At 37.2% G+C, this 25,199-nt stretch overlaps 1 protein-coding gene across 1 annotated transcript; it reads left to right on the top strand.

Annotated features, from left to right (window-relative positions):
• The first annotated feature begins 1,732 nt into the window (after window positions 1-1,732).
• LOC129237422 (vesicle-associated membrane protein/synaptobrevin-binding protein) lies at window positions 1,733-23,533 on the top strand. The gene is made up of 7 exons (XM_054872168.1): window positions 1,733-2,285; window positions 17,486-17,638; window positions 17,703-17,809; window positions 17,926-18,025; window positions 18,090-18,166; window positions 18,228-18,332; window positions 22,692-23,533. Exons 1-7 carry the CDS (start codon window positions 2,231-2,233, stop codon window positions 22,842-22,844), a joined length of 750 nt encoding a protein of 249 aa, XP_054728143.1. The 5' UTR covers window positions 1,733-2,230; the 3' UTR covers window positions 22,845-23,533.
• Window positions 23,534-25,199: the final 1,666 nt, after the last annotated feature.

Raw genomic sequence — 25,199 nt, 5'->3', positions numbered from 1 at the left:
TTCTAAATCTGACAACTCATATTTCTAGCAACTTCCGTCTTGTCATCTGGCATGTTTTTGTTTTAGTAGACTATTCGCTCGGTTTAACCAGTAGTTCCGCAAACATTTATGATTTGCCAAACTATGTTTTCACCGCCCATAATTTGCTCTTTAAGAAATTCGCCAATTTCCATGTTTATTTGCTCTTTATTACTATTATTTAGTGTAAACAACGTTCTTTTTTTTCCATCGTTATTATAAAACCATTCGGAGAACATAGGTTTGAATCTCGGTGAAACATCAAAATGAAGAAAAAAGGTCGCCTCTCAGCAGGCAATGACAAACCTCCGAGTGTATTTCTGCCATGAAAAAGTCCTCATAAAAAGTATCTGCCGTTCGCAGACGGCTTAAAACTGTAAGTCCCTCCATTTGTGGAACAACATCACGACGCAGGCCACAAATAGGAGGAGGAGCTTGGTGTACGCGTCAATTATATATTATAATATATGACAAGGGACGTAAGTCGTAGTTATATATTTGAAGTTAACAATTTTTAAGACTTCTGGTTTACAGGTTTTTGGTTTCTGCGCAAGTTCAACGCCTCTACATCTACACCTATCGAAACAGTGCAGCGTTCCAACACCCATACGAGACACTTTCCGCAATTTTTCTCATTGCATTTGATTAACGTGCATTTATGAATTACATATATTAGCAATATATGAAATATTTGTTTAAGACCATATGAATATATGTACATATTTTCCCAACACTTACTAGTGTTAGGACCAAGTATATTAAGGCAAACAACCTTTAAACTAGAAACTACTAAACTTGTAATAAAAAACATACTCGGAAATCTACATAAAAGCTTATTTTGTTTACTAGCAGCATTTCCTTTTTAATCTAATGAAAATACTCGGTTAGAGACTCCATGTTTTTACTTTTCCTCGTTTCACATCTAACTAATATTTGTTTAACAACTAAGAACTAGCTTAAAATACATTCTTAAGTAACAAAACATTGTTCTGCGTGCTCTTGTGTTGTTAGATAAATATCGAAAATATTCTAAATAAATATTATATTTGCTTTGAAAGAAAACAATAGTTTTTTTATTGTTTTGTTTTAATGTAGTTTTTCTCTAATTACAGGACTGATTAGCTACTTTACGTCCTTTTTATTACCTATAGGCAAGAAGGGGAAAACATTTTTCCCTCTTTCTCCATCCTGCAGTTCTAAAATAAGGGAGTGTCAAAGCGCCCTTGTCATTACTTACCTAACCTTTTATTTATAATTGAATTATAAACTGACACGGAACGTATGTTTACATTGGTGAGTGTGAGCACTATAACACGCTTCACTTCGTTTTCATTAGTTTGTTTTATTTAAATCTCATAAATCAAAATATTACCGAGCCATTCACTGAATATTCACAAACAAATAATAATATTGTGATTTTGAAACAAACTATTAAAATTAAGTGCCGCATTTCAAATTGTGAAAGCACGAGTTATGCGATTATACTTCCAAATGCAAGTTTTTTGCGGTTTTTCCTAACAATTTGTATATTAAGAGGGCTATCGGCGGGTGTTAATGTAATTGCATTCTTCCTATTATAAAACCGAGTATTTGCTTTTAAATTCAAGACGATCCATTTTCCGAATCTTTGGTGCGACCCTGCATGTCTTTAATACGAACGCACCCAAACCAAACAAATAAATATGGCGAATAGCTGCCGAGAATGCGGCGAATAATTCAAAATGACGCATGCGTTGCTAAATTTTTACTTGCCAAAAAATTGATGAGCGAATCGAAGGTGCAGACAAACGGAGAAAAAGGCGAACTAGTAGAATTGTGTGAAGTAGTGTGTAAATTGCGAATTAATTAAAATTTTTAACAAGTTTTTCGTGATCTATAAAGTAAACTGATAATTTTTGGCAAAGTCGCGAAAAGGAAGGGCGTAAAAGCGACGCCGAATTTATAATTAGGAAAGTGGAAAAGGCAGAAGAAAATTACAGCAGCACTATTGGCAGGGGCAGAAGCGTGTTGGTAGCCTGTGAAGAAAAAAACAAAAGAAAATCAAAGAAACACATTAATCGTCGAACACGGACGTTTATAGTGGAAAAAGAAATAAAATAATAAATAAATAAAAGTATACACGCATTTTGCATTGGATAATTTAGCACATCGTTCATATAAAAACAGCAAAACGGCAGCGACTACAGCAACAACTACACCACCAGCTTCGACAATGGAGAAGCCGAAGGAATTGGTCATTCAGCCAAAAAACGAATTGCGCTTTATAGGTGAGTGTGTGAGGCCAACAGGCCACCGAACAACAACAATAGTCATTAAAAGTATGGGGAATGGAAGCCAACATTGGTGTCGCTGCAAGCAGAGACGACCGACAGATGGTAATACCGGCAGCGACGTCAACGTCGACGCTGGCCACGAATCACAGGCCGAAAGGCAGAAGACTCAAAAAACATATTGAACGTTTACTTTCCACGATAGGGGCGAATTCTTTTAGATTTTCAGTCTCAGGGCTTGCTACTATTTTTAAAAATTATAATGGTGAAAATAAAAGAAATTTTCTGCAAAATTTAGTTTTTATACACAACATCTAGAATATTGCTTTCTTATAGCAAATATTTCCAATGCAAATACTGCAATTAAAGTCTAAAGTCAGCAGTCTCGGTTTTCATTGTCTGCCCATATTCAATTAGTTTGTAAAAAAGTGCAGGTGATTGCTTTGCTTTGCATTTACTAGCCACATGTGCACTTGGTTCTACATATATTTGTAGTTCCGTTGAGTACATTCGTTATCACTGTTTTTATTTTGTCACCTTAATATTGCCACATCCAGATGGAATTTGGACTAAACCTAGCTGATTTTGTATTGTACAATAAGAACATATGTATCTATCATAATCACATATATGAAACAATCTGTGTGCGAGTGTTCATATGAATCGTTAAAATTTCTAAGCGCTCAACAGCTGAGATCTAGGCCTCTAGTCGTTTGTGTCAATGCTGGCCGGTTTGGATGATTCATTAGTTATCTTCGAAAATATTTGCAAAAATGCTAACTAGACATTTGGAGAAATATATTTTACAGCAAGTAGTAGAAGCGGTTGTAAAGTGGTGTTTGGGAAGATATAGATTATATATATAAATGGAAAACTGTATGTACACACATATCGCACATATGCTACAAGGGTTTCGTAACCCAAAACCCAAAATGTTGAAAAGGGGCTTTAAAGTCGCGGCTTGCTCCTTCAGTAAAATTAAAGACATATCTATTTTGATATAATAAGATTCTGCAATTTACAACCATGAAATTGGTTTTTATTTAAAACTTCTAAAAGAGGTAATATTTTGGTTTGTTTCCCAGCACGCCGACGGTACCACCCACCAATCAATTTATATGATGTGTTGCATCAGCAAATAAATAACAATTGTCATGAAACATTTGACTGATTAACCTGCGTTTCGTTAATGCTTTTTGTTATACATAATTTTTTCCCATTTTCTATTTACACTTCATATGCTTATTTTGTACATTCAACATGTATGTGTGTATCTACTTTCTAAAATTTTCGAAACATGGAAGTAGCTCATAACCATATTTACATATATGAAGCATATATTGTTGGCCGCTGTCCGAATTTTGAAATGTAGCCAAAAAATGAATTTTCTTTTTTTCGTTCAAAAACTCGTACTAGAAATAGGCATTTCCAGAAAAAAATTACAGCTGTGAACATGAAAATAGGAGTACCCTTAAAAATTCTTTTGAAGTCATTTATTTTTTTCATATAAATCATACTAAAGGAAATTTCAATATCAAATATCTTCGAAGGTTTAAAGATTTCAGATATGTAGAGACTATCTAGCAATTCGCAACCCACGAAAAAAGCCACTCCTGACATCAAAGTATAAGGCAAAACGTTTGAAATTTGGAAGAAAATATGCTAGGTGGACAACTGGCATGTGGCGTAATATTTTATAGGCTGACGAGTCTGAAATAATTTTGTACAGCGTCACGGGCTGAATAATATATTAGACGTACAACGAAAATCAGCCACAATACTCGTATACTCCAAAAACTATTAAACATGGGAGCTCAAAAATAATGGTACGAAGATGTTTCTCATAATGGTATGAAGATGTTTCTCATAAATATTAAGGCGCAGGCCACATACACAAAATTTATTCCATAATGAAATGCCAATAAAATGGACGCTACCAGCAGGATAATGATCCTAAACACACGTGTCGGAAGTCCAAGGATTGGTTTTGGATATGAAATTGGATTTGAAGATATGGAATGCAGAATGAAGGACAGGTCTGTATCCTGGACTCAATCTTATAAACATTTATGGGGGAATTTAAAAAGAAACGATTAACAATAAACAATTTGGGAATTTGTGTGCAACTGAAGATTTCGAAGCAGCGATGTGAACAATTGGTAGACTCAATGTCCCACCGTTGTGCTGCCGTAATAAAAAAAATGAAAATTCAACTAAATATTAGTCACAATTTTGTATCTGCAAACGTTTTCCTTTTACTCTTTTATAAACTTGGTCAGATTACATTACTTATATGACCACTTATTTTTTTAATTTTAACCCTGAATTTCTGTTTTCTCATAAAAAAATTTGTTTTTAGTTATAGAACTGATTTAAATAAGTGTTCCTTTAAAGTATAGAATATTATTTCAAAATAATAATGAACACTTTTTAACCCACCACATATTAATTTTTTTTTTAAATCTAATATCTTTTTGGTACTGCTGTTTTCGTAACTAAATATTTCACAAATGTACACACCTACATATCTATGTATATATGTATATACTACTGTGTCCAAAAAATAAGGTGACATTGTATTTATTTTGAAAATTCTTTATTTATTCTTCCAAATCAATTTCATCCCCTTCAAAGTAATCCCCTCCCGACACAATGCACTTATGCCAACGTTTTTTCCAATTTTCGAAACACTGGTTGTAGTCACTTTCCGGGATGGCCTTCAGTTCCGTCTTCGTTGCGGCTTGAATCTCCTCTATCGTGTCAAAACGGTGTCCCCGGAGCGGTCTTTTGAGCCTGCTGAACAGCCAGAAGTCGCACGGTGCCAGATCAGGTGAATACGGTGGTTGCGGAACGATATGGGTTGAGTTTTTGATGAAATGATCACGAATTACGAGTCCAAAAAATTCAATGTTTTCGGTACCAGTCGAGATTTGACGCGCTTGAGGCCCAAAACATCCTTCAAAATGGTATTGACTGAGCCTTTCGATATGCCAACATCATCAGCAAGGTCTCTAATCGTTAATCGACGGTTTTTCAACACCAAATCTTTGATTTGTTGGACGTGAGCTTCGTCAGTTGAGGTTGATGGTCGCCCAGGACGCTCTTCGTCTTCGACACGTTCACGACCGGCTTGGAACTCACTATACCACTTGTAAACATTTTTTTTAGACATAGCCTCATCACCAAAGGCTTTCTGCACCATCCTCAACGTATCCGAAAATTGATTCCGCAAACAAAATTTAATGCAAATTCTTTGCTCAACAAATTTCGACATTGCAAAAAACGAGAAACTCACTTTTAGCAGCTCACAAAACGACGCGTATCTCAAACAGTAAATGAATATTTCACATGAAATTTGACATAGATGTCACTCACAGTACTACCAACCTAAAAAAAAAAAGAATTCTCCTAATCCTTCAAAGCGCGCAGTTTAAAATCAAATGTCACCTTATTTTTTGGACACAGTAGTATATATATATAAAAATGTAAAATTATAAACTTATTAGCCAAAACGAAACCAATGGTACGACGAAGAGCATCGCGAAGCTACTGCAGCGAAGAACGCAGCTTACAAAAGAACTCTGCAGTCAGCTGCAACGTGGACCGTGCGAGATAACTACAGGAAAAAGAGATCGGAAGAGAGGCGCCTCTTCAGACGCAAGAAACGAGAACAGGAGAAGCGTGAGCGTGAGCTGCTAGAGGAGTACAGGGGCAGGAATGATGCTCGAAAACAAGTTAAGCGTTTACACAAGGTTTCACGACCAGAGCATCAGCCTGCAGAGATAAAAACGAAAATCTGGTTATGGATACACAGTCCACACATATGGAGGGAACACTTCTGCAATATACTTGATGGCGATGACGCACACAATTCCGCCCCAGTAGAAGATGACCCGATACCACCAATCGACGATAATTTGGACGTTCCACCACCTAGTCATGACGAAGTCAGAGGTGCCATTCAGCGGCTCAAGAATAACAAAGCGGCTGGCGCTGACGGCTTGTCCGCTGAATTGTTCAAGACTGGCGGCGATGTGCTGATAGGGAGCATGCATCAGCTCATCTGCAAAATATGGCTAGCAGAAAGCATGCCCGACGATTGGAATCTCAGTGTTCTTTGTCCTGTACTGAAGAAGGTTGACCCGACGATCTGCACCATCTACCGGGGCATCAGTCTTCTAACCATCGCTTACAAGGTCCTGTTTAGCGTCCTATGTGGAAGACTTAAGCCGTTTGCTAACACACTGATCGGGCCTTATCAGTGCGGCTTTAGACGTGGTAAGTCCACCATTGACCAGATCTTCACATTACGCCAAATCCTGGAAAAGACCCATGAAAAGCAAGTCGACACCCATCACCTCTTTGTCGACTATAAAGCTGCGTTCGATAGCCCGATAAGGGATTGTCTGTACGCCACCATGTGTGAGTTCGGTATACCAACGAAGCTCATACGGCTTTGCAGAATGACGTTGAGCAACACAACCAGCTGGTCAAGGCAGGAAATAACCTCTCCGAGCCATTCAATACCGTTCGAGGTTTCAGATAAGGCGATCCACTGTCATGCAACCTCTTCAACTTCGTGATGGAAGGGGTGCTCCGAAAAGTATTCATCGTAATGGCACTATTTTCTATAAATGTGTCCAGCTCCTTGCGTACGCCGATGACATTGACATTATCGGCTGCTGTAAGCGAGATGTCACCGCTGCGTTTTTTGCTATCGAAAAGGAATCATCACGAGTGGGTCTGGCGGTGAACGAGGGTAAAACGAAGTATATGCTGTCTACAACGCGGAACACACGGCGTGTAGGAACGCACGTCATTGCGGACAACTATACCTTCGAAGTTGTGCCAGAATTTATTTATCTTGGCACCGCCGTTAGCAGCAACAACGATATCAGCCTGGAGATCAAACGGAGAATCACTCTTGCTAATAGGTGTTACTATGGGCTAAGTAAGCAATTGAGTAGTCGAGCCCTCTCTCGCATGACCAAACTGACACTTTACAAGAGGCTCATTATACCCGTGTTTCGCAGAGGCATAGGTAGTGTCACAAAGCGATGCAGCCGCTCTTGAGGTGTTCGAGAGAAAAGTTCTTCGTAAGATCTTCGTTCCTGTGCGGGTTGGCGAAGACTACCGTTCAAGAATGAACCACGAGCTGTATGAGCTCTACGCCGACATTGACGTAGTTCAACGCATAGCCATCCAACGCCTGCGTTGGCTAGGGCATGTCGTGCGTATGGATGAAGAAGCTCCAGCAAAGAAGGTGTTCGAGGGCGAAGCCCAAGGGAGCCGACGCAGAGGAAGACCATTACTTCGGTGGAAAGACCAGGTGGAGGAAACCCTATGCTCGCTTGGTGTACAGATTTGGAGAAGGCGCGCGCGGAGCAGAGGCCCCTGGAGAGAGCTAGTGAGGTCGGCCGTAACCCGGTAACGGGTTGTTATGGCCACCTAAGTAAGTAAGTAGCCAGTATAAGGTGTGGTGGTGTGGTCGTATGAAGATTTGTATTTTCGGACGCACTTCCGGATGTTGGCGCAAGGTTGACGTTGCATCAGAAATCAAAAAAAAAAGGGAATGGATTGTCCACACGGAAGGAAAAAAGAATGGTTGAGGAACTAGGGCAGACCACGTACCACCTGGCGGCGCTCAACAGAAGCTGAAATGAAGTCTCTTGGATTATCGTGGAATGAACTAAGATCCCTAGCACAAAACCGTGCCCATCGTCGAAGGGTAGTTGTTGACGCTCTATGGGCCTCCCATATATATATATACAGGGTAGGCCATTTAAAGCGGGCCCATCTGGCAACCCTATAACCTTTGACAGGAACGTCAGATCGACTAATGACATAGCGCGTTGGAAGCGTCAGTCCAAGACAATTTTTACCATGGAGCAGTACACTCCAAAAGAACGCGCTGAAATAATTCAGCTTTACATCCAAAATAACTTCTCAATTGTGAAAACTCAACGTGCGTTTAAAAAAAAAAATAAAGTTAAAAGTGCGCCATCCAAAAGCACTTTACAGCGTTTATACGCAAAATTTATTAACCACGGTAGTCTCAGCAATACCAGCCACGCATCCAGACAACGTACACGACGTTCTGCTGAAAATATCGAGGCTGTACGAGCCAGTGTTGAGGAGGCTCCGCGAACATCGAGTTATCGTCGTTCTCAGGAATTAGGCATCGCCAGGACAACACTCAGGCGCATAATTCGCATCGATTTGAAAATGTTTCCGTACAAAATTCAAATGGCACAAAAATTAAACCCGGCTGATTACCCGAAACGGCTTGATTATGCCAAATGGGCCGTCGAAACCGTTCGAAATGAACCCGACTTTTGGCAAAAAATCATCATGTCAGACGAGGCTCATTTTCAGTTGAATGGAGGCGTAAACAAGCAAAATTGTCGCTTCTACGCTGCCGAAAATCCTCAATTAGTTGAAGAACAGCCTCTCTTCGATCAAAAAGTGACTGTGTGGTGCGGTGTTTGTGCGGGAATGGTCATCGGACCGTTCTTTTTCGAAAATGAAAATGGAGCCTCTGTCACCATCAATGGAGAGCGTTATCGTGCCATGATACGCGATTTTGTTATGCCAATCATCGAAGAAAATGACATGGAAGGCTACTGGTTCCAACAGGACGGGGCTACATGCCACACTTCACGCGCTACAATCGATTTTTTGAAGCCATTGTTCCCTGGAAGGTTGATTTCGAAAAATGGTGATTTTCCGTGGCCACCGAGATCACCAGATTTGACGCCACCGGACTTTTATTTGTGGGGTTATCTGAAATCCAAGGTATACATCAACAAGCCAAGGACTCTAACTCAACTTAAAAACAATATCCGACGCGAAATCGCCGCCATACCGGCCGAAATATTGGCCAAAACGATGGAAAACGCCGAAAAAAGGACACATTTGGCCATCAAGGCCAGAGGCAAACATTTGAAGGATATCATTTTCAAAAACTAGCTGGAACAAATCTCCTTGAATCAAAATAAATGATTTTTCATATCAACACAAAAAAAAATGTTTTTTTCAATGTTTTTTTTCAGAAACAAATGGGCCCGCTTTAAATGGCCTACCCTGTATATATATATATATAATTAGCACGTAAACCCTTTTTGGGTATTTTGCCGAGCTCATCCCCGATGTTATTCCACAAATGGCCTAACCTTTTCTATCAATTTGTTTTTTCATGCATGGAGAATCGAACCTGCTCACCTCCATTGGGCTACGGCGATCGCTCAAGGCAATAATCCCTACTAATATTCAATAATCTCCATTTCTTCGATATATGTATATATAATTGACGCGTACACCCTTTTTGGGTGTTTGGCCGAGCTCCTTCTTCTATTTGTGTTGTGCGTCTTGATGGTATTCCACAAATGGAGTGCAAATATTTTTATGAGGAGCTTTTTCATGCAGAAATGCACTCGGAGGCTTGTCATTGCCTGCCGAGGGGCGACCACTATTAGAAAAAACGTTTTCTTAATTTTGGTATTTCACCGAGATTCGAACCTACGTTCTCTCTGAATTCCGAATGGTAGTCACGCACCAACCCATTCGTCTACGGCGGCCGCCGTATACATATGAATACAAGATTAACTATGCCTTTTGTGTTTATTACCACCACGACATAATCACTTAACAGGTTAAATTTGCTAATTAATTTTCATTACAAGCAGTACATATAAAAAATAACATTCTTGCTGATTATTGGGATTAATAATTTGTCTAATATCATGTAGTGTGAAGACTGCTAAACGATACTTAGATTTTGAACTGTGTTTTCCCCCGTAATGGATTATTTTTCAATTCGTCCGTTGTTGCCATGTATCGATCTACCGAAGGATAAACAAATTGAAACGCTAGAATAGCTAGCACATCTCTTCGCATAATATTATTGTTGTAACATTGTAAGGTATACCTATAAAATTTTGAGGAATACTCATTGCCGTAGTGTATAGTCAACTGTCGTGAGAAAGAGGAAGCGCAGTCACTGAAGATGGCCACGCTCCTTCGTTAGAACACCTGCTCCAGCCCAGAAGGGTTAGTCGTCGAAGACGAAGTTGGCTAGGTAAGAGTTTTTATGCAAATTTCTACTAGTTTCCACAACGTATCACTTGGTAAAATACTGTAGCCGAAATCCCTGTAGTTTCAGCAAAAAAGTACGATATATGTTATCATATTATACATACAAATTGTCAAGAATATCTTTGCATAGTAAAGAAAAATTTAAAATTTTAGCTTTGATCGAGAATTCCAACCACAAATAAAAAAGCAAACAAAAAATTTATACACACATTCCATTACTGTACTTGTCTACGACTATTAGGCGCCAAAAGTTATTAAATAAACACACACATTACAAAAACAACAACAAAAAAGATGTTTACTCCATTTAAAAAGTGTCAAAAAAATCTTTGCAGAACTGATGAAAACAACAAAAAATGCAGTCTTTTGGGGTTAATAATTTGTATGTCCTCCTTGGGCATCAATTACCGCTTGAAGACGACTTAGCATTGATTTAACTAGTTTCGGAATATCATATCCCAATGGTATTTTTCCCCACTCTTCTCTGATGAATCTTATTAATTCAGTTTTATTAGTTGGCGATCTTTTTCCTACCTTTCTTTTTAAATGAACGCAAACATTTTCGATTGGGTTAATGTCAGTACTTTGGGCGGGAGTATCAATAACTTTGGTGCAGTTCTAGAGTAACCAGGACCTGCATAAATAAGATCTATGTTTGGAATCATTATCTTGATAGAATTTGTATTTAAATTTGTTCGAATTTTCCGGGTCAACAAAGCCGTATTTTCTAATACTGGAAGTCAATTCGTTTTTTAAAATATCAAGATATACTTCCTTGGTCATTATTTCGTCCAAAATTTTGATTTCACCCACTCCCATTGTTGGTATACAATCCCAAAACATTACTAACAGTTTTTCAAACTTTACGGTAGGGATAATATTTTTGTTTGTAGTGCTGTGAGAGGCTTACACCAAACTCCCTGGGGTCCATCATGGGAGTAGAACATCATTTTCGTTTCATCTGAGAAAATAACGTCATCCCAGTACTCTGTGGGAAGTGATATGTGCTCGGTGGCAAATCGCAATCTTTTATCAACGTTTTGTGCTGATAACAGGAGTTTTTCCCTAACCACTTTTGAAAAATATTTGTGTTTTTGCAACACTTTTCGAACAGTTTCATGAGAAACTCTTAATCCGTAGTCTTTTTCCACTTGAAGAGCTAATCCTCTTGTACCGCTTTGCGGGCTATTATAAATAGTTTTAATAATGTTTCGTTCAATTCGCTGCGTCACTTTTTTTTGGTCTGCCTGTAGATCCTTTCAACTCGAGTCTCGAACGGTGATATGCCCGACACTGGCGGGGCTACTATTACTGTTAACAAACAAACAAGGACGGCCCCATCAGAATAGTGGGTATCCGCAACGGTTCAGGTTAGGTCAGGCGACTAACAATCGCTGATCAATAGTATAAGCCGGTGACCTATGCTATCTCTTGCATTAGACCATTTAACCATTATCGTCTCGATTGAGATACCTGCCAACCTCGTTTCCGCAAATAACCGATCCTACGTTATCTTTAATATAGTTTATTGAGCCGACTTCGCCGCTCTTCCCATCCCCACCGATGTACGTGTTTGCGATCGCGAATTCTTTAAGGTGATCATCGCTGCTGCGGCTTGCTTCATTCCAGCTGGAAGGATCCGGGACGTACCTTCCAATCTCCCAGCTGAAGCAGGCCGATCCGGGAATTCCCGAATAAGAGGTCTCAGTTTGAAAATTCGGCAACAGGTCAACTAGTATAAGCGGACAAAATGGGCAGAACACTTGAAGGCCTGTAATTTCAACTCTGATGTGAGTAAGCTCTGGTCTAGCGTAAGGTCCCTACAGAACCCGACGAAGCTTGGTTGAAATAAATATGCAGGATTGACCATATTATGCTGTGTAAAATAACCTAATGTAATCAGTTAACAGTGTCTTATTAGAAGTGTGTTTTTCACTTAAGAATAGCAAATTGAAAACTTTAAAACTGGTTCTCTCGATATTTTGGTATTTTGGAATATGACGGTCGTCCCGCAAACAGGCGAAATGAGTTTGCATACATAAGCTTGCAATTTTATATGTGCATATGTGTATGTGCGAGGCCGCCGTAGCCGAATGGGTTGGTGCGTGACTACTATTCGGAATTCACAGGGAGAACGTAGGTTCGAATCTCGGTGAAACACCAAAATTAAGAAAGTATTTTCTGTAGCGGTCGCCTCTCGGCAGGCAATGGTAAACTTCCGAGTGTATTTCTGTCATGAAAAAGCTCCTCATAAAAAATATCTGCCGTTCGGAGTCGGCTTGAAATTGTAGGTCCCTCCATTTGGGGAACAACATCAAGACGCACGCCACAAATAGGAGGAGGAGCTCGGGCAAACACCCAAAGAGGGTGTATATATATAAATATATATTAATTTTCACGGTATATTCACTGCGGTAATTCCAACACTTCCTCTTCTAGCCCCTTAAACGTATGTACATATGTATTTGTATGTATCTACATGTATTAGTATCTCACCCCTAGCCACCATCAAACTGGCGCCCACAACACAATCTTCTTCTTCATTGCTACCTCCCACGCGCATTCACGATGTCGCTACTCGAGCAGAGGACGACCGTGTGAGGGCAATTGAATATGTAACAAAAAAAACCTTGATTTTTTCTTGTTCTTCGCTGTAATGTCTTTTGTTTTGAGCCATTCAATATGTGCTGCGGTATCTAGTACTTTGAGCTCGAGTGCTCCATCATATGCATAAGTGCATTGCTTCTATAGTATTATAATTCCATCGAACCAATGAACCTAGCTGCTTTTGCTGGTACAAAATTGAAAATTTTGTTTTTGGAATGTGCAAAAATGTATGTGATCGCAACTGCATAGAAAGTTTATTTACATAGTTATATGTATTCATTTCATGTTATCACCGATTCCTTTCTCTTCTCTTTTTTTACTTTGTTCTCCATTTTAGTATTTGGTTTATTTTTCTCTACTGTTAACTACCAAAATGAATGCTACATAGTTTAGGGTATATGTTTATTTCTACATATCTTGATTTTTATAAAATAGTATCATAGTTTCGTATTATGTTGTATGGTATAGTACTAGTTGTTGTTTTTGTTGTTGTGGCAGTACCCTTGCCCTGTCAGTGTAGCGTAATCATCGGTCGTCTTCGTCTAGCTCATCTAACGGTAGGCCCAGGAAACTAGCTGTTTCGACGGGTTGGGTCCAGAGGGCGAGGGCTGTTAGATAAGTGAGTTTGATGGGGCATGTGAAAAAGTGGTTAATGTCGTGCGGGGTGCCTTCACATGCTGGACATATGTTTAGTATGTCGGGGTTGATTCTGGATAAGTAGGAGTTTAACCTGCTACAGTATCCAGAACGTAATTGTGCCAAGGTTACACGGGACTCTCGGGGAAGTTGGAGCTCTTCGCCTGCGATTGGTGGTGGTTGGACTCCGAATACGGCATTCGGGGGTCGGGAGCTTAAGAAGGTGGTGAGAGTCTCCCGATGAATGTCGTTTATGGCCTGTCTGTACACTGTCCGATCCAGTAGCTGTCTGTTTGTTTTGTCTAGGATCTCGTCCACCCTAGCAGAAACTGCTTCCTGAGCAGTTTTTTATGCTCCTTAACAGGCAGCATAAGGGCCTCATCGGGTAGGTGTTGTATCGGTGACATCATAAGACATCCTGTCGCGGTCCTAAATGCAGGGTTTTGGCAGGTTTGAAGGTTCGTGCACTGCGAATCACTGGTTCTAGGTGACCAGACAGGCGCAGCATAGTTTAGAACCGATCGGCCTATTGCTTTAAAAGTACCAGCGAGCTTTGCAGTGGTTGACACAAGCGGAGACGCTCTACGGGTGCAAACTTTGCCGGACTGTGCATCTGTTTTTACTGCAGACGCAGTTGCCGTTTGTCATGCCATAAACATGTCCGTAAAACCCTCATATACACCGACAGCAAATGAGTTATCAAAGCAGTTCTCAACTCTCTATCCAATTCATACACCTCATTGGCAAGGAGACTTCCCTACGACTAATTTGGATACCAAGCCATATAAGAATTCACAGGAACGAGATGGCAGACAGTGCGGCCAAACAAGCCGCCTCAGCACCGATAACAATGGATCCCACTTGCGAAAAGAGAGATATTGTGTCAACAACTAAATGATATCTCAACACCAGAACCAAGCTGGAGTGGCTAAACTACACCCACCACCACTACACTATCATAAACCGAGAGCATACACTTCTCCCGGCTACATCTTGGCCACACTATTGAGACACATCAACACATCCTGACTGGGGAGCCACCTCCAGTCTGCGCACACTGCAGAGAAGCTCTCTCTTTAATCCATATATTCCAGGATTGCCCCGCTTCCCTAGTCGCCAGATATCATTACCTGAGGAAGAACTGGATTAAATTGTTAAAAAACCCCACAACCGATAATATCATCGCTATAAACAACTTTATAAAACACATCCGAGCCCGAATTTGAATTAGTACATATTTAATTTTTAATGCATATATAAGTATATAAGTACATATAATACATTTCATTTTATTTCTACACAAACATTCTAGACTTACTGTTTTTAAATATTTTTGTAGAGCTGATAGCCCTGACAGCTAGTGCTCATTTTCAATATTAATGTAATTAATTTAGTTTCATTTGTTAATAAATAAATAATAATAATAATAATTCCATGATACTCCAATCATTAGTTCGTGAGTTATTGTGCTAAGACTGAATGATGCTTTGCTGATTTCAAACGTGGTCGTAGATACATCGATGATGCAAAAATCCACAAAATCATTTTGAATGATCGAAAAGTGAAGTTGCGAGAGTTAGCTGACATCTTAAACATCTCAAAGAACATGTTGGCTTTATATTACATGAGTAATATACATGCCTATGACAAAGCTCTGTTCAAAGTGGGTGCGGCGTTTGCTCACTGTTGATAAAAAATAAGAACATGTTGATGATTCTGAGCAGTGGCAAAACTACATGAATTGAACTTCGAATTGTGGCTCCCAGCGACTACTGGCTGTTCGCAGGCCTTAAAATGCTTGCCGGTAAGAAATTGCGCTCGAATGAAGAGGTTGTCGCTGAAACTGAGGTCTTTCTTGATGAAAATTTCGTTGATGAATAAGCTAATTTTGAACAAGAAAAAACGCGTTTTCTTTTCCAGACCCGGGACTTTTCAGTCCATGTGTTACATATATGCATATGTATATTCAAGTTAATTTTTATTAAATTTTTTATACAATTTTTACGAGTTAAGAACAAAAACTGACATGACAGCAAATAAAGGGATATTTTCTATTAGTGTGCAGCGTTTGATGAATTGTTTTCAATGCGTATGTGGGAGACGTCCATTTTAAAGTCCTGTAACTCCTTTGCTTAAAAGTGGATACACTTTTTATCGCACGAACACTGCACAGTGGTCCGACCAGAAGGCGTTGGCGGACAAAATTCAAAAACTCATTTAATTAAGCTGAAAATATATATTTAGGGGTTTTAAGAATCAGTGATGACGAATCTGACCTTAGTTTTAGCAAATTTGAAATTTATTGAATACTATAAACACATTTTTACTTCCGTAATTAGCTGTTGAGTTCATTTTTACATTTTTCACGACCCTAAAGAGTACCACGTGGAGGTTTACGGTAAGGTTATTCTCTCCTAATTTTTTTTTGTTTGTTTTTAGACTTTTTTTAATTTTTAATTTTTTTTTATTTTTAATTTTTAAATTTTTTTTTTTGTTTTAGTTTTTAATTTTTTTTTGATATTTAGTTGTTTTTTTGTTTTTCATTTTTAATTTTTTTTTATGATTCAGAATCCTCGGTTTCTGATGAGCTATTTTCTGAGGCTGGATCATTTTGCAAATTTAAAAGCGCAAGAACTTTTTTTGAAAATGAAGAGGATTTAAAGTTGTCGTTTAAGGGAAAATCAATTTTTTCAGCTAACCAAGATGCATTCTCATTTAATACGCGACCCCAGTGTCTGGTAGATCGTTCTAATTTTCTATTAATATCTTTACAAAAATTACTAACAATCTTCAAAACCTGATCTTTCAATTCTTTCACACTATCATCATGGTATTGAAGCGTCTCAAGAACGTAATCTTGTAATTCTAACTTCTTTGACTCAAAACTTTTTTTTTCTGAAGAACGAAAAAAAAATAAATAACTCCTTTTTTCAAAACTATACGTCATTTTGATTTTATTATTACAAGCAATTCTCAGATGTTCGTTAATATTCTAATCGGCTTATGCCCGTTCCTCCAGTGACAGATAAAAATGTTATATTATTTTTTATTGTATATAGTGTTATATATACATATATCATATTAATATTGTAATAATATTAAAAACAATTTTGTTTTTTTTAGTAATTTTTTTTTTTTTAGTTGTCTCTTAATGCTTATGGGGTCTGTGATGTCTTTTTCTGTCTTTTACACAAAATTGCATAAACCATATGTAACGTTTTGCCTGTGGGTAGATGCACAAAAGCTACATTATTTTTAATTTGCGCAACTTTGCGCAACAGGTTTCAGTTTGAGATCATAGCTGAAATACGTGGCTACATCACTCATGTCGATTTCAAGTGGACCGGTGTGGACCACTCGAAAAAATGATCTTTAAAAAAAAAATTTCGAAAAATTTTGAAATTAAAAAAAAAATTGGATTTTGTACCACAACTTAAGAGAATTATTACTGTTTCCGTTAATATATTCAATTATCTTTTGTTTTTTTTCAATATTTGGTTAACAATCAAATGGTAATATTTATTTGCAGACATGAAAATGAAACTCTTGTATGAAGTGCGATTTGCATACAATTTCATGTTTAAAGTCAAAAAACTACGATGAAAAATGTGTTCGATTAAGTAATATTTTCAGGAAATCTGCCTTGAATATTTAAGAAAACATCTGCATTATCAAATTTTTATTTCAAAAATGTTGAAAAATTGAATTTTGTCCGGCCGCCGGACCACTGTGCACTGTGGTGTTTGAAGTAATATACAATTTCATGAAAATTGGACTTCGGAATGACATTTCAAATTATATATTTAGTAAATCTATATAGCATATTTTAATAAACCATTTTGCATTATTTTTACTTCTAGGCCCATTTACGCGTCCTGTAATTACTCTTATGAAAATATACAATCCAACAGATAATATTATACTGTTCAAGATCAAAACGACCGCTCCGAAACGCTATTGTGTGCGTCCGAATTTCGGTTCTCTCGAACCACATATGGAAGCCAGAATTGAAAGTATGTTACTGTGATCTAAATTTGCATTTTTAATAATTAATTAAAAAATGTACTTATATATCAGTTTGCTTACAACCGTTTGTGTATGACCCCAATGACAAAAATAAGCATAAGTTCATGGTGCAGAGTCTGGTGGTGCAGGATCGTTCTGTCGAAGACTTGAACAAATTGGTGAGTATCCAGAGTAAATATTGGAAATAAGTAAAACATGCGAACCAGTTCTTTACAGATAGTACTTAGATAACCATAGATTAAATTTAATTAATATATTTAATTAATTTGTATAGTGGAAAGAATCGGAACCTCAACAGTTGATGGATGTTAAATTGAGATGTGTGTTCGAGATGCCAACTGTAACGTCAGCCGCAGATAGCAGCGGAGGTTCAGGTAGCGCTCAATTGTCCAATATAATGGGAAGACTAATTTAATTAACGCCTTGTATTTTCAATAGGTACTAACGAAATAGTGAAGGAAACCTCAACAAAAGTTGATTCAGAAAATAAAGCAGTTCCATTTCGCGAAGAGAAAGTAAGTTTTACTGAAATAAATCGATTAAATTAGAGGGAAAATTTTATTTTAATGCTAACAGGTTTCAAATGTGCAGCCATCGGAGCAACGTGAGGAATTATTGTCCGATATTAGACGTCTGCGAGAAGACAATGAAAAATTGCAAAGAGAGAAGCGTCATCTTACGGTAAGTCACTTTCTACATGACACTTGACCGATCTGCATAGGTTTTTTATGTAAAACAATTGGTTTTGGTGTATAGAACAAATAGGAATATGTGAGGTGGAATAATGAATTACAATCACAATGCAATTTTTAAGCATACGAGGCGAATTTTCAAATTTTGTGGGCTACATATATTCGATTTTCGACAATTATTTTTTTTATGTTGGTACACTCGTCTCGAAGATATGTTCACGATTTTAGCAATATAGTTTGTTTGTGAGAGGCATAAATAAGGCAGTTGTTTTGCGTTTTCGGCGGTTTTCTGCTATCGACTCTTGACTCTCCTGAACTCTTCCATTGGGACGATTGGGCTTCGGTATAGATGTCATAACCATATACCCATTACTCGTCACCAGTACAGCTATGAATAGAGCAATAGCGCCCTTATGTATCGTTTCTCCTAAACGAAGTGGCGGGTCCCAAACCCAGCTCACAACCAACTATCATGGAATGCTTCGCCTTCTCACGTTAGCTCACTCCCGAGCGGGTCTTCAGAAGCTACCCAGAGGATACGTGGGCTAATCCCGGACGTTGTGAGCTGCTTGAACCATATGCAGAAGAATCGTCTTGGCCACTCCCAAGTGAATGGCGATCAGTAACTTTCCCCACTTGCGTGGACTTCTACATATGGAACCATCCTCCCCGCACAAACTTACACAGTGCATATTACGAAAAAACGTGTTCTGGCTCAAACAACTCAATGACTTAGGGATGGAGTTTGGCCTAAAGCTTGAAGAAAATATAACTGCTACGGGCTGGCAAGATCGCTGTACCCAGCTTTTATCAAACATTAAACTACAAAATTTAAACATGGCAAAACAAAAAGCACTATCAAGCACCACACGAATATATAAAAACTTAGATCACTCAAAAGGAGAATCATACTTTAGAGAAGATATGCGGTTAGCTGACATATCAACAATATTTAAAGTAAGATGTGGTTTGTTAAAACTGAATGCAATAGCTTATGGAAGCGCGGTAAAAAATTGCACACTATGCAACTCAAACTAGGAAGAAGACATGTACCACTTCTTAGGAAGGTGCCCTGTACTGAAGGAAATCAGACAAAGATACTCAAATGCAGAGAAGCTAAACGACGCTGAAGTAATATATATACTAAATGGCCAAAATCGGAGAACACTAACTGGCTTCATATACTCAGCCTGGCACTATAGAGATTTTCTTATAGCAGAGTTCCATTATTAATTAATTTAAGAGCTGTGACAGACAACATCGTTATTGTCACCAACATTTTTATTTATTTCTTATTTACTTTAATATATTAAATGAATTACTGTTAATTAATGTATGAGTATTTCTAAAATGAAAAACCTGCTTCCTTGCATGGGTAAATGATGAATTTTGCAGCTAGTAAATGAGCAATGATTTTCTTTTTCTTTTTATTATTTTATATATTTGAATTGGAAAGGAGTTGGAAAAAATTTGTTGTTAAAAATGTTAAAATATTTATGCACTGTACGAACGTGTTTTCTTATCCGTCCAAACTTTTCGTAACATACTATGTGGGCAAAAAGTAAGGTGAATTTGGTTGTAAAATGAAAAATCTTTATTTATTCTTGTAAATCAATTACATCCCCTTCAAAATAATCCCCTCTCGATGAAACACACTTATGCCAACGGTTTTTCCAATCCCCGAAACATGCCAAATAGTCCATTTCCGGTATAGCCATCACCACCTTCTTCGAGTCAGCTTTTATCTTCTCAATCGACTCGAAACGCGTTCCCGGAGTGGTCTCTTGAGTTTTGGGAATAGCCAGAAGTCATACGGAGCCAAATCAGGCGAATACGGTGGTTGCGGAACGATATGCGTGGAATTTTTGGCGAAATGGTCACGAAGAACGAGTGCAGTGTGAGACGGTGCATTATCGTGATGCACAAACCAAGAGTTGTTGGCCCATAATTCTGGTCTTTTTAGACGAATTGCTTCACGTAAACGACGCATTACGCTCAAATAATATTCCTTATTAACAGTTTGGCCAGGTGGAAGGAATTCATAGTGCACCACACCACGAAAATCGAAAAAAACTTTCATCATGACCTTTATTTTTGAACGACTTTGACGTGCTCTTTTCGGTCTGGCCTCGCCTTTAGCACGATATTCGCTTGATTGGTCGGTTGTTTCAGGGTCGTAAGCATAAATCCAAGTCTCATCTCCCGTAATGATGTTTTTGAGCTTGTCCTGATAGTCTGAAAGCATTGTTTCACACACATCAACGCGACGACTTTTTTCCAAGAAATTGAGAGTTTTCGGTACCAAACGAGATTTGACTTTTCATAGGCCCAAATGGTCTTTCAAAATGGTTTTCACAGATCCATCTGATATGCCGATCATATCAGTAAGGTCTTTAACAGTCAACCGACGATTTTTGAGCACTAACTCCTTCACTTTATTGACGTGTTGGTCATATGTTGACGTCGATGGTCGTCCGGAGCGCTCCAAGTCATCAACACGTTCTCGACCCTCTTTGAAGTCTTTGTACCACTTATAAACACTTTTCTGCGACATGGTCGAATCACCAAATGCCTTCTGCAGCATGCTAAACGTTTCCGCAGCCGAAATTTCATTCCGCAAACAAAATTTGATGGCACTTCTCTGCTCAATCAAATCAGACATTGTAAAAATCGAAAAATGCACTCTTGGTCGTTTGGTAAACACAAGCGTAAATATATTACTGATAATGACATTCACATGAAAGTTGGCCCAGATGTTATTAACAGTGCTGCCAACTCATGAAAACAATAACTAAAGCGAAAGTTTAATCCCGCAAAGTCTGACAAATAAATTCACCTTACTTTTTGCCCACAGATACATCCCGCTGACGTTCAACTTAATAAGTTGCACTTTTATGGCTGAAAAACCTTAAGACGGTGGCTCTACTTATTGTAATAAATGTGTATTAAAATAATATATTATTTGTATAACTTGTCACTATGCTTTGTGCTTGCGGTCATAAAGTTGAACGGGCGCAAACGAAAGATCAGTGCGTCAAGTGCAAAGAGTTCTCTCACTTGGCGTTGACGTTGGTTTGCTACAAGCAGATCTCGACTTTTTGCAAAATTCAAACAAGGTTTTCGTTTGCAACGTGTGTATGGCGGAGCTTGGTGGGGGAAGAGAATTAATGCTAAAAGTGCTATTAAACATACAAATGCTAGTGATAATGCTTTAATAAGCGAGCCAATAAACAAGAAATAGCAAGTATGTATATCTATTGCGAAGGAGAACAAGATAATAGGCAAGGGACGGCAGCTATAGTAATAGTTACGCCTGCGGGGTTGTATGTATTGAAACATTGATTTTTGCAATTCCATAGACATTTTTGTGGGCATACAATTTTATACGAGTTTTATAAAAACAAAACGAGCTGGGCATCACTGGTCCAAAGAAATTTAAGCAAAATTTGACACTTTAAAGACTTAAGGGGGTGGTAGGGTTTAGCGCTAAAAAAAAACACTTTTTTTTTTAATTTTTTACAGAAATATGGCTTAAGATACTTTAATAAAATCAGTTGCATGTTATTGTACATCTTTTCAATAAGTTTTTAAAAGATATTAATAATAAAATATTGACAAATAAGCCCATGACAGAGTTTTTTTGGAGATACATATGTTTTTCGAGAGGTGCTCTGCGGTGCCAATCGGCATTCGTCGTAGAATCATCTGAAACTAAAAAAGTCGAATTTTTCAGTTAAAGTATGACGTAATGTGAACGAAAAAACAGTGGGGGGGAGGTATTTTTGATTTAGAAAACATGTGCCAAATTTGAAAAGAATCGGTTGAATAGTTTCGGAGTTGTGATTGGCACCGACTTTTAAGAAGTCGTTTCGAGAAAAACGCGTTTGAAAAAATGACTGAAAAATTATCGATGCTCCGCATTCGAGGTAGAGTGCCTACAAAGGCTATAACTTTGAGAGTTCTGCTCCAATCCACTTAAAATTTTGACACAACATTCTTGAAATGATTTACTATAAGATGAGTGAAGAAAAAAAATTTCGATTTTGTGACCCCCCCCCCCCCCCCCCCCTTAATAATTAAAAAAATCAAATCAGCTGCTCTGTTGCAGCAACAGCAATATAAAGGTGAAGGAAATATATTAACTGTCATAATTTTAGAATTTTTTCCTAATAGAAAAAACCCCTTATTACAAAACCTTTCATTTAATTACCTCAGTACAACTATTTTGCTTTATTTACACTAAAAAAAATTAGAGACAATGGTTATCTAACATATTTTTAAGATCTTAGATCTACTTTTGTAACCCGTAATCCTGGCATAAGTAACACGTATATTCTTTTACTTTCAGGATGAAATCGTCAAAATTCGGGATTCATATTCGAAACCGATGTACGATCAGGCCTATACACCGATACTGGGCGAGAAACAAATTCCGGTGTTCTATATAGCGTTGTCGATTGTTGCGGCCATTTTTGGTTTTCTGTTTGGCAAATATTTTTGAATGCATTCAACGCAAAGCAAACTTTGAAGTGCGGGAATGTTTATCAACAATAAAAACAAAAAAACAAATTAAAAACCGCAAAAATATGCAACAGATAAACGATGAAAACGAAACTTAAAATACATATTTAAAACCATCAAATTTGATGAAAACAGTAAAAATAAAAGCAACAAATATTAAAAATGAAATGAGCAAATGATTAAAGGTAAACAACGTTAAAGCATTAAAGGATATTGTTGAAAGATTATTTTGAAATGACATACGTAAATGGACATAAGTAGACAAAGGCGTGTAGGAACCCGAGCAAAATCAGTTGATCTAAATAATATTATGATTTACATGCGCGCTAAAAACCAGTAAAATTTACAACATACACATATGCATATAAAAAAAGCATGCAAATGTATGCTACAAAGCTCTATGTAAGGTAGACAAACTAAGGACGCTAACTTAATGAATGTATGCAGGAGGAGTATAGTGTGTGTATGAAAACTTGCAGAATCTACTTTTGGTATGGTCACAACACATCGATTGAGCGCTGGCACGGCATTTATTCATAACTTTACAATGTAGCACGTGAAAAGAATCAAACAATGAACTACGTCAAAAACAAACATGTAACAGACAAAAGAAAATAAAATGAATAATATGAAGAATATACACTATAAAGCATTAGGTTTAAAAATTAATATTTTATTTTACTCTTTTTTTTTTTAATCATGGGCGTACCGTATAGTAGAAATGAAATGCTGTAGCAATGTCTTATATAGCGAGACTATTACTGAATAGAATAAATAAAATACTAACTCGTTTGCCTTTTACATACAAAAATAATTATACGCATATGTATGCGATATTAATCTCTTAAATAAATGTTGATTAATTGAGCGCTTTCCAAGTTAATTCATAATTCATTTAAACTTTCACTGATCGATAACTTAGGTACGTGTGACCCCTTTACCGCTTTTTGTTTACTTTTCTATTTTCTCACTTCTCTAATAAACACATTCACATACAAATTGAGTTCGATTACTGAAATAGGTACCATTTGCCTAACTAGGTATATATTAATAGTTAATTCATGTTGCCAGTTTTTCTAGTCTATGTTTGCATACACATACTACTCCGTAGAATATACGCTTTTGTTTTAATCCGTTTTACTTCGAATTACTTTTTAGCTTTGTTCCAAACTTTATGTTACTATAAGTGTATGTTTTTGTTGAAATGTGTATATTTGTCTCGTACTAATTTCTCAAATTTAAGCAAAGTAATACAACATTTTAATAACAGTATTGGCCAGTTTTTCAATGCAAAATTGTGGTGAATTTTCAAACTGATCGGCACTCTGCAATATTGGATCTTTAAACTGGGTTTAGCTATAAAGTAGGCTTAAACTTACTATACATCTACAACAAGTCAACCAAATACTTTTTTGTTCTAAAGAGTTCTTGATTTCTCTCTTTTCTGTAAAGAAATTCTCAATTTAGTTGCATATAGAATAAAAACTATATACAACCCTTGCTTTCACGTCTACGTCATTGTAGAATTTCAATCTCAAAACCCTACGCAAAAAAAAACCAAACTGAAAAATTAAAAACATCCGAATGAACTACAATAACGCTGAACGCTTAATTTTGCTGTGAGTTTACAGCAACACAAAGATTTAACGTAAAACAAAAACATGCAACTAAATACACCATAAAACATACAAATATGCTTTACCTAAAATGAAAAGTCTTAATTATTACATTATTTAAACACATGAATTAATAAAGTAACTGAAGAAATAATGAAAAAATGACGTATATAAATATAATTAAAAAATATAATGGCAAATGGTTTTCCTTAAATTGTTAATTAAAATGTAAGGGAAATATTATAGAATCTTAAAAAACTAAACCAAAATCGCTTTGTTTTATTACCAGCTATGTCAGCAAACATCAGAAATATAGCAGAGAAGCAAAAACAATAGCTACGGGTGAAAATATATGTAGATACGCGAAAACCCAACTAAAAAAGCTGAAAAATCTACATAACAAAAATATTTCCACTATAATTTAGAAACTATGGTTTAATACAAAAAATATTATCAAGCTGAGATGAGACGTACATATGTACCACATACAGCTGAAACCAATGAAACAAACGAAAAAAGCCGGTTCAAAAACGAAAAATGCAAAAATTACCTTAAATATATTATAATAAATGGAAAATTACATCATGCGAAAGTTTTTTTATTTATGTTGTATAAGTAGATATCCCTCAAACTAAGTGTTCATTTATCATCATATAAGAAAGTACACGATCTCCTTCGGTTTTTTCCAAAGAACTTCTCTTCCTAGATGTTACGGTAGG

The sequence above is a fragment of the Anastrepha obliqua genome, chromosome 2 (assembly GCF_027943255.1).
Source record: "Anastrepha obliqua isolate idAnaObli1 chromosome 2, idAnaObli1_1.0, whole genome shotgun sequence".
Lineage (NCBI taxonomy): Eukaryota > Metazoa > Arthropoda > Insecta > Diptera > Tephritidae > Anastrepha > Anastrepha obliqua.
This window is presented reverse-complemented; position numbering and strand designations above follow the sequence as displayed.

Bases quoted from the DNA above. Each gene is read 5' to 3' on its own strand.
- LOC129237422 (XM_054872168.1), top strand. From the start codon at position 2,231: ATGGAGAAGCCGAAGGAATTGGTCATTCAGCCAAAAAACGAATTGCGC. The intron at 17,639-17,702 runs GTATGTTACTGT...CTTATATATCAG, and splicing joins TATGGAAGCCAGAATTGAAA to TTTGCTTACAACCGTTTGTG. The intron at 18,167-18,227 runs GTAAGTTTTACT...TAATGCTAACAG, and splicing joins TTCCATTTCGCGAAGAGAAA to GTTTCAAATGTGCAGCCATC.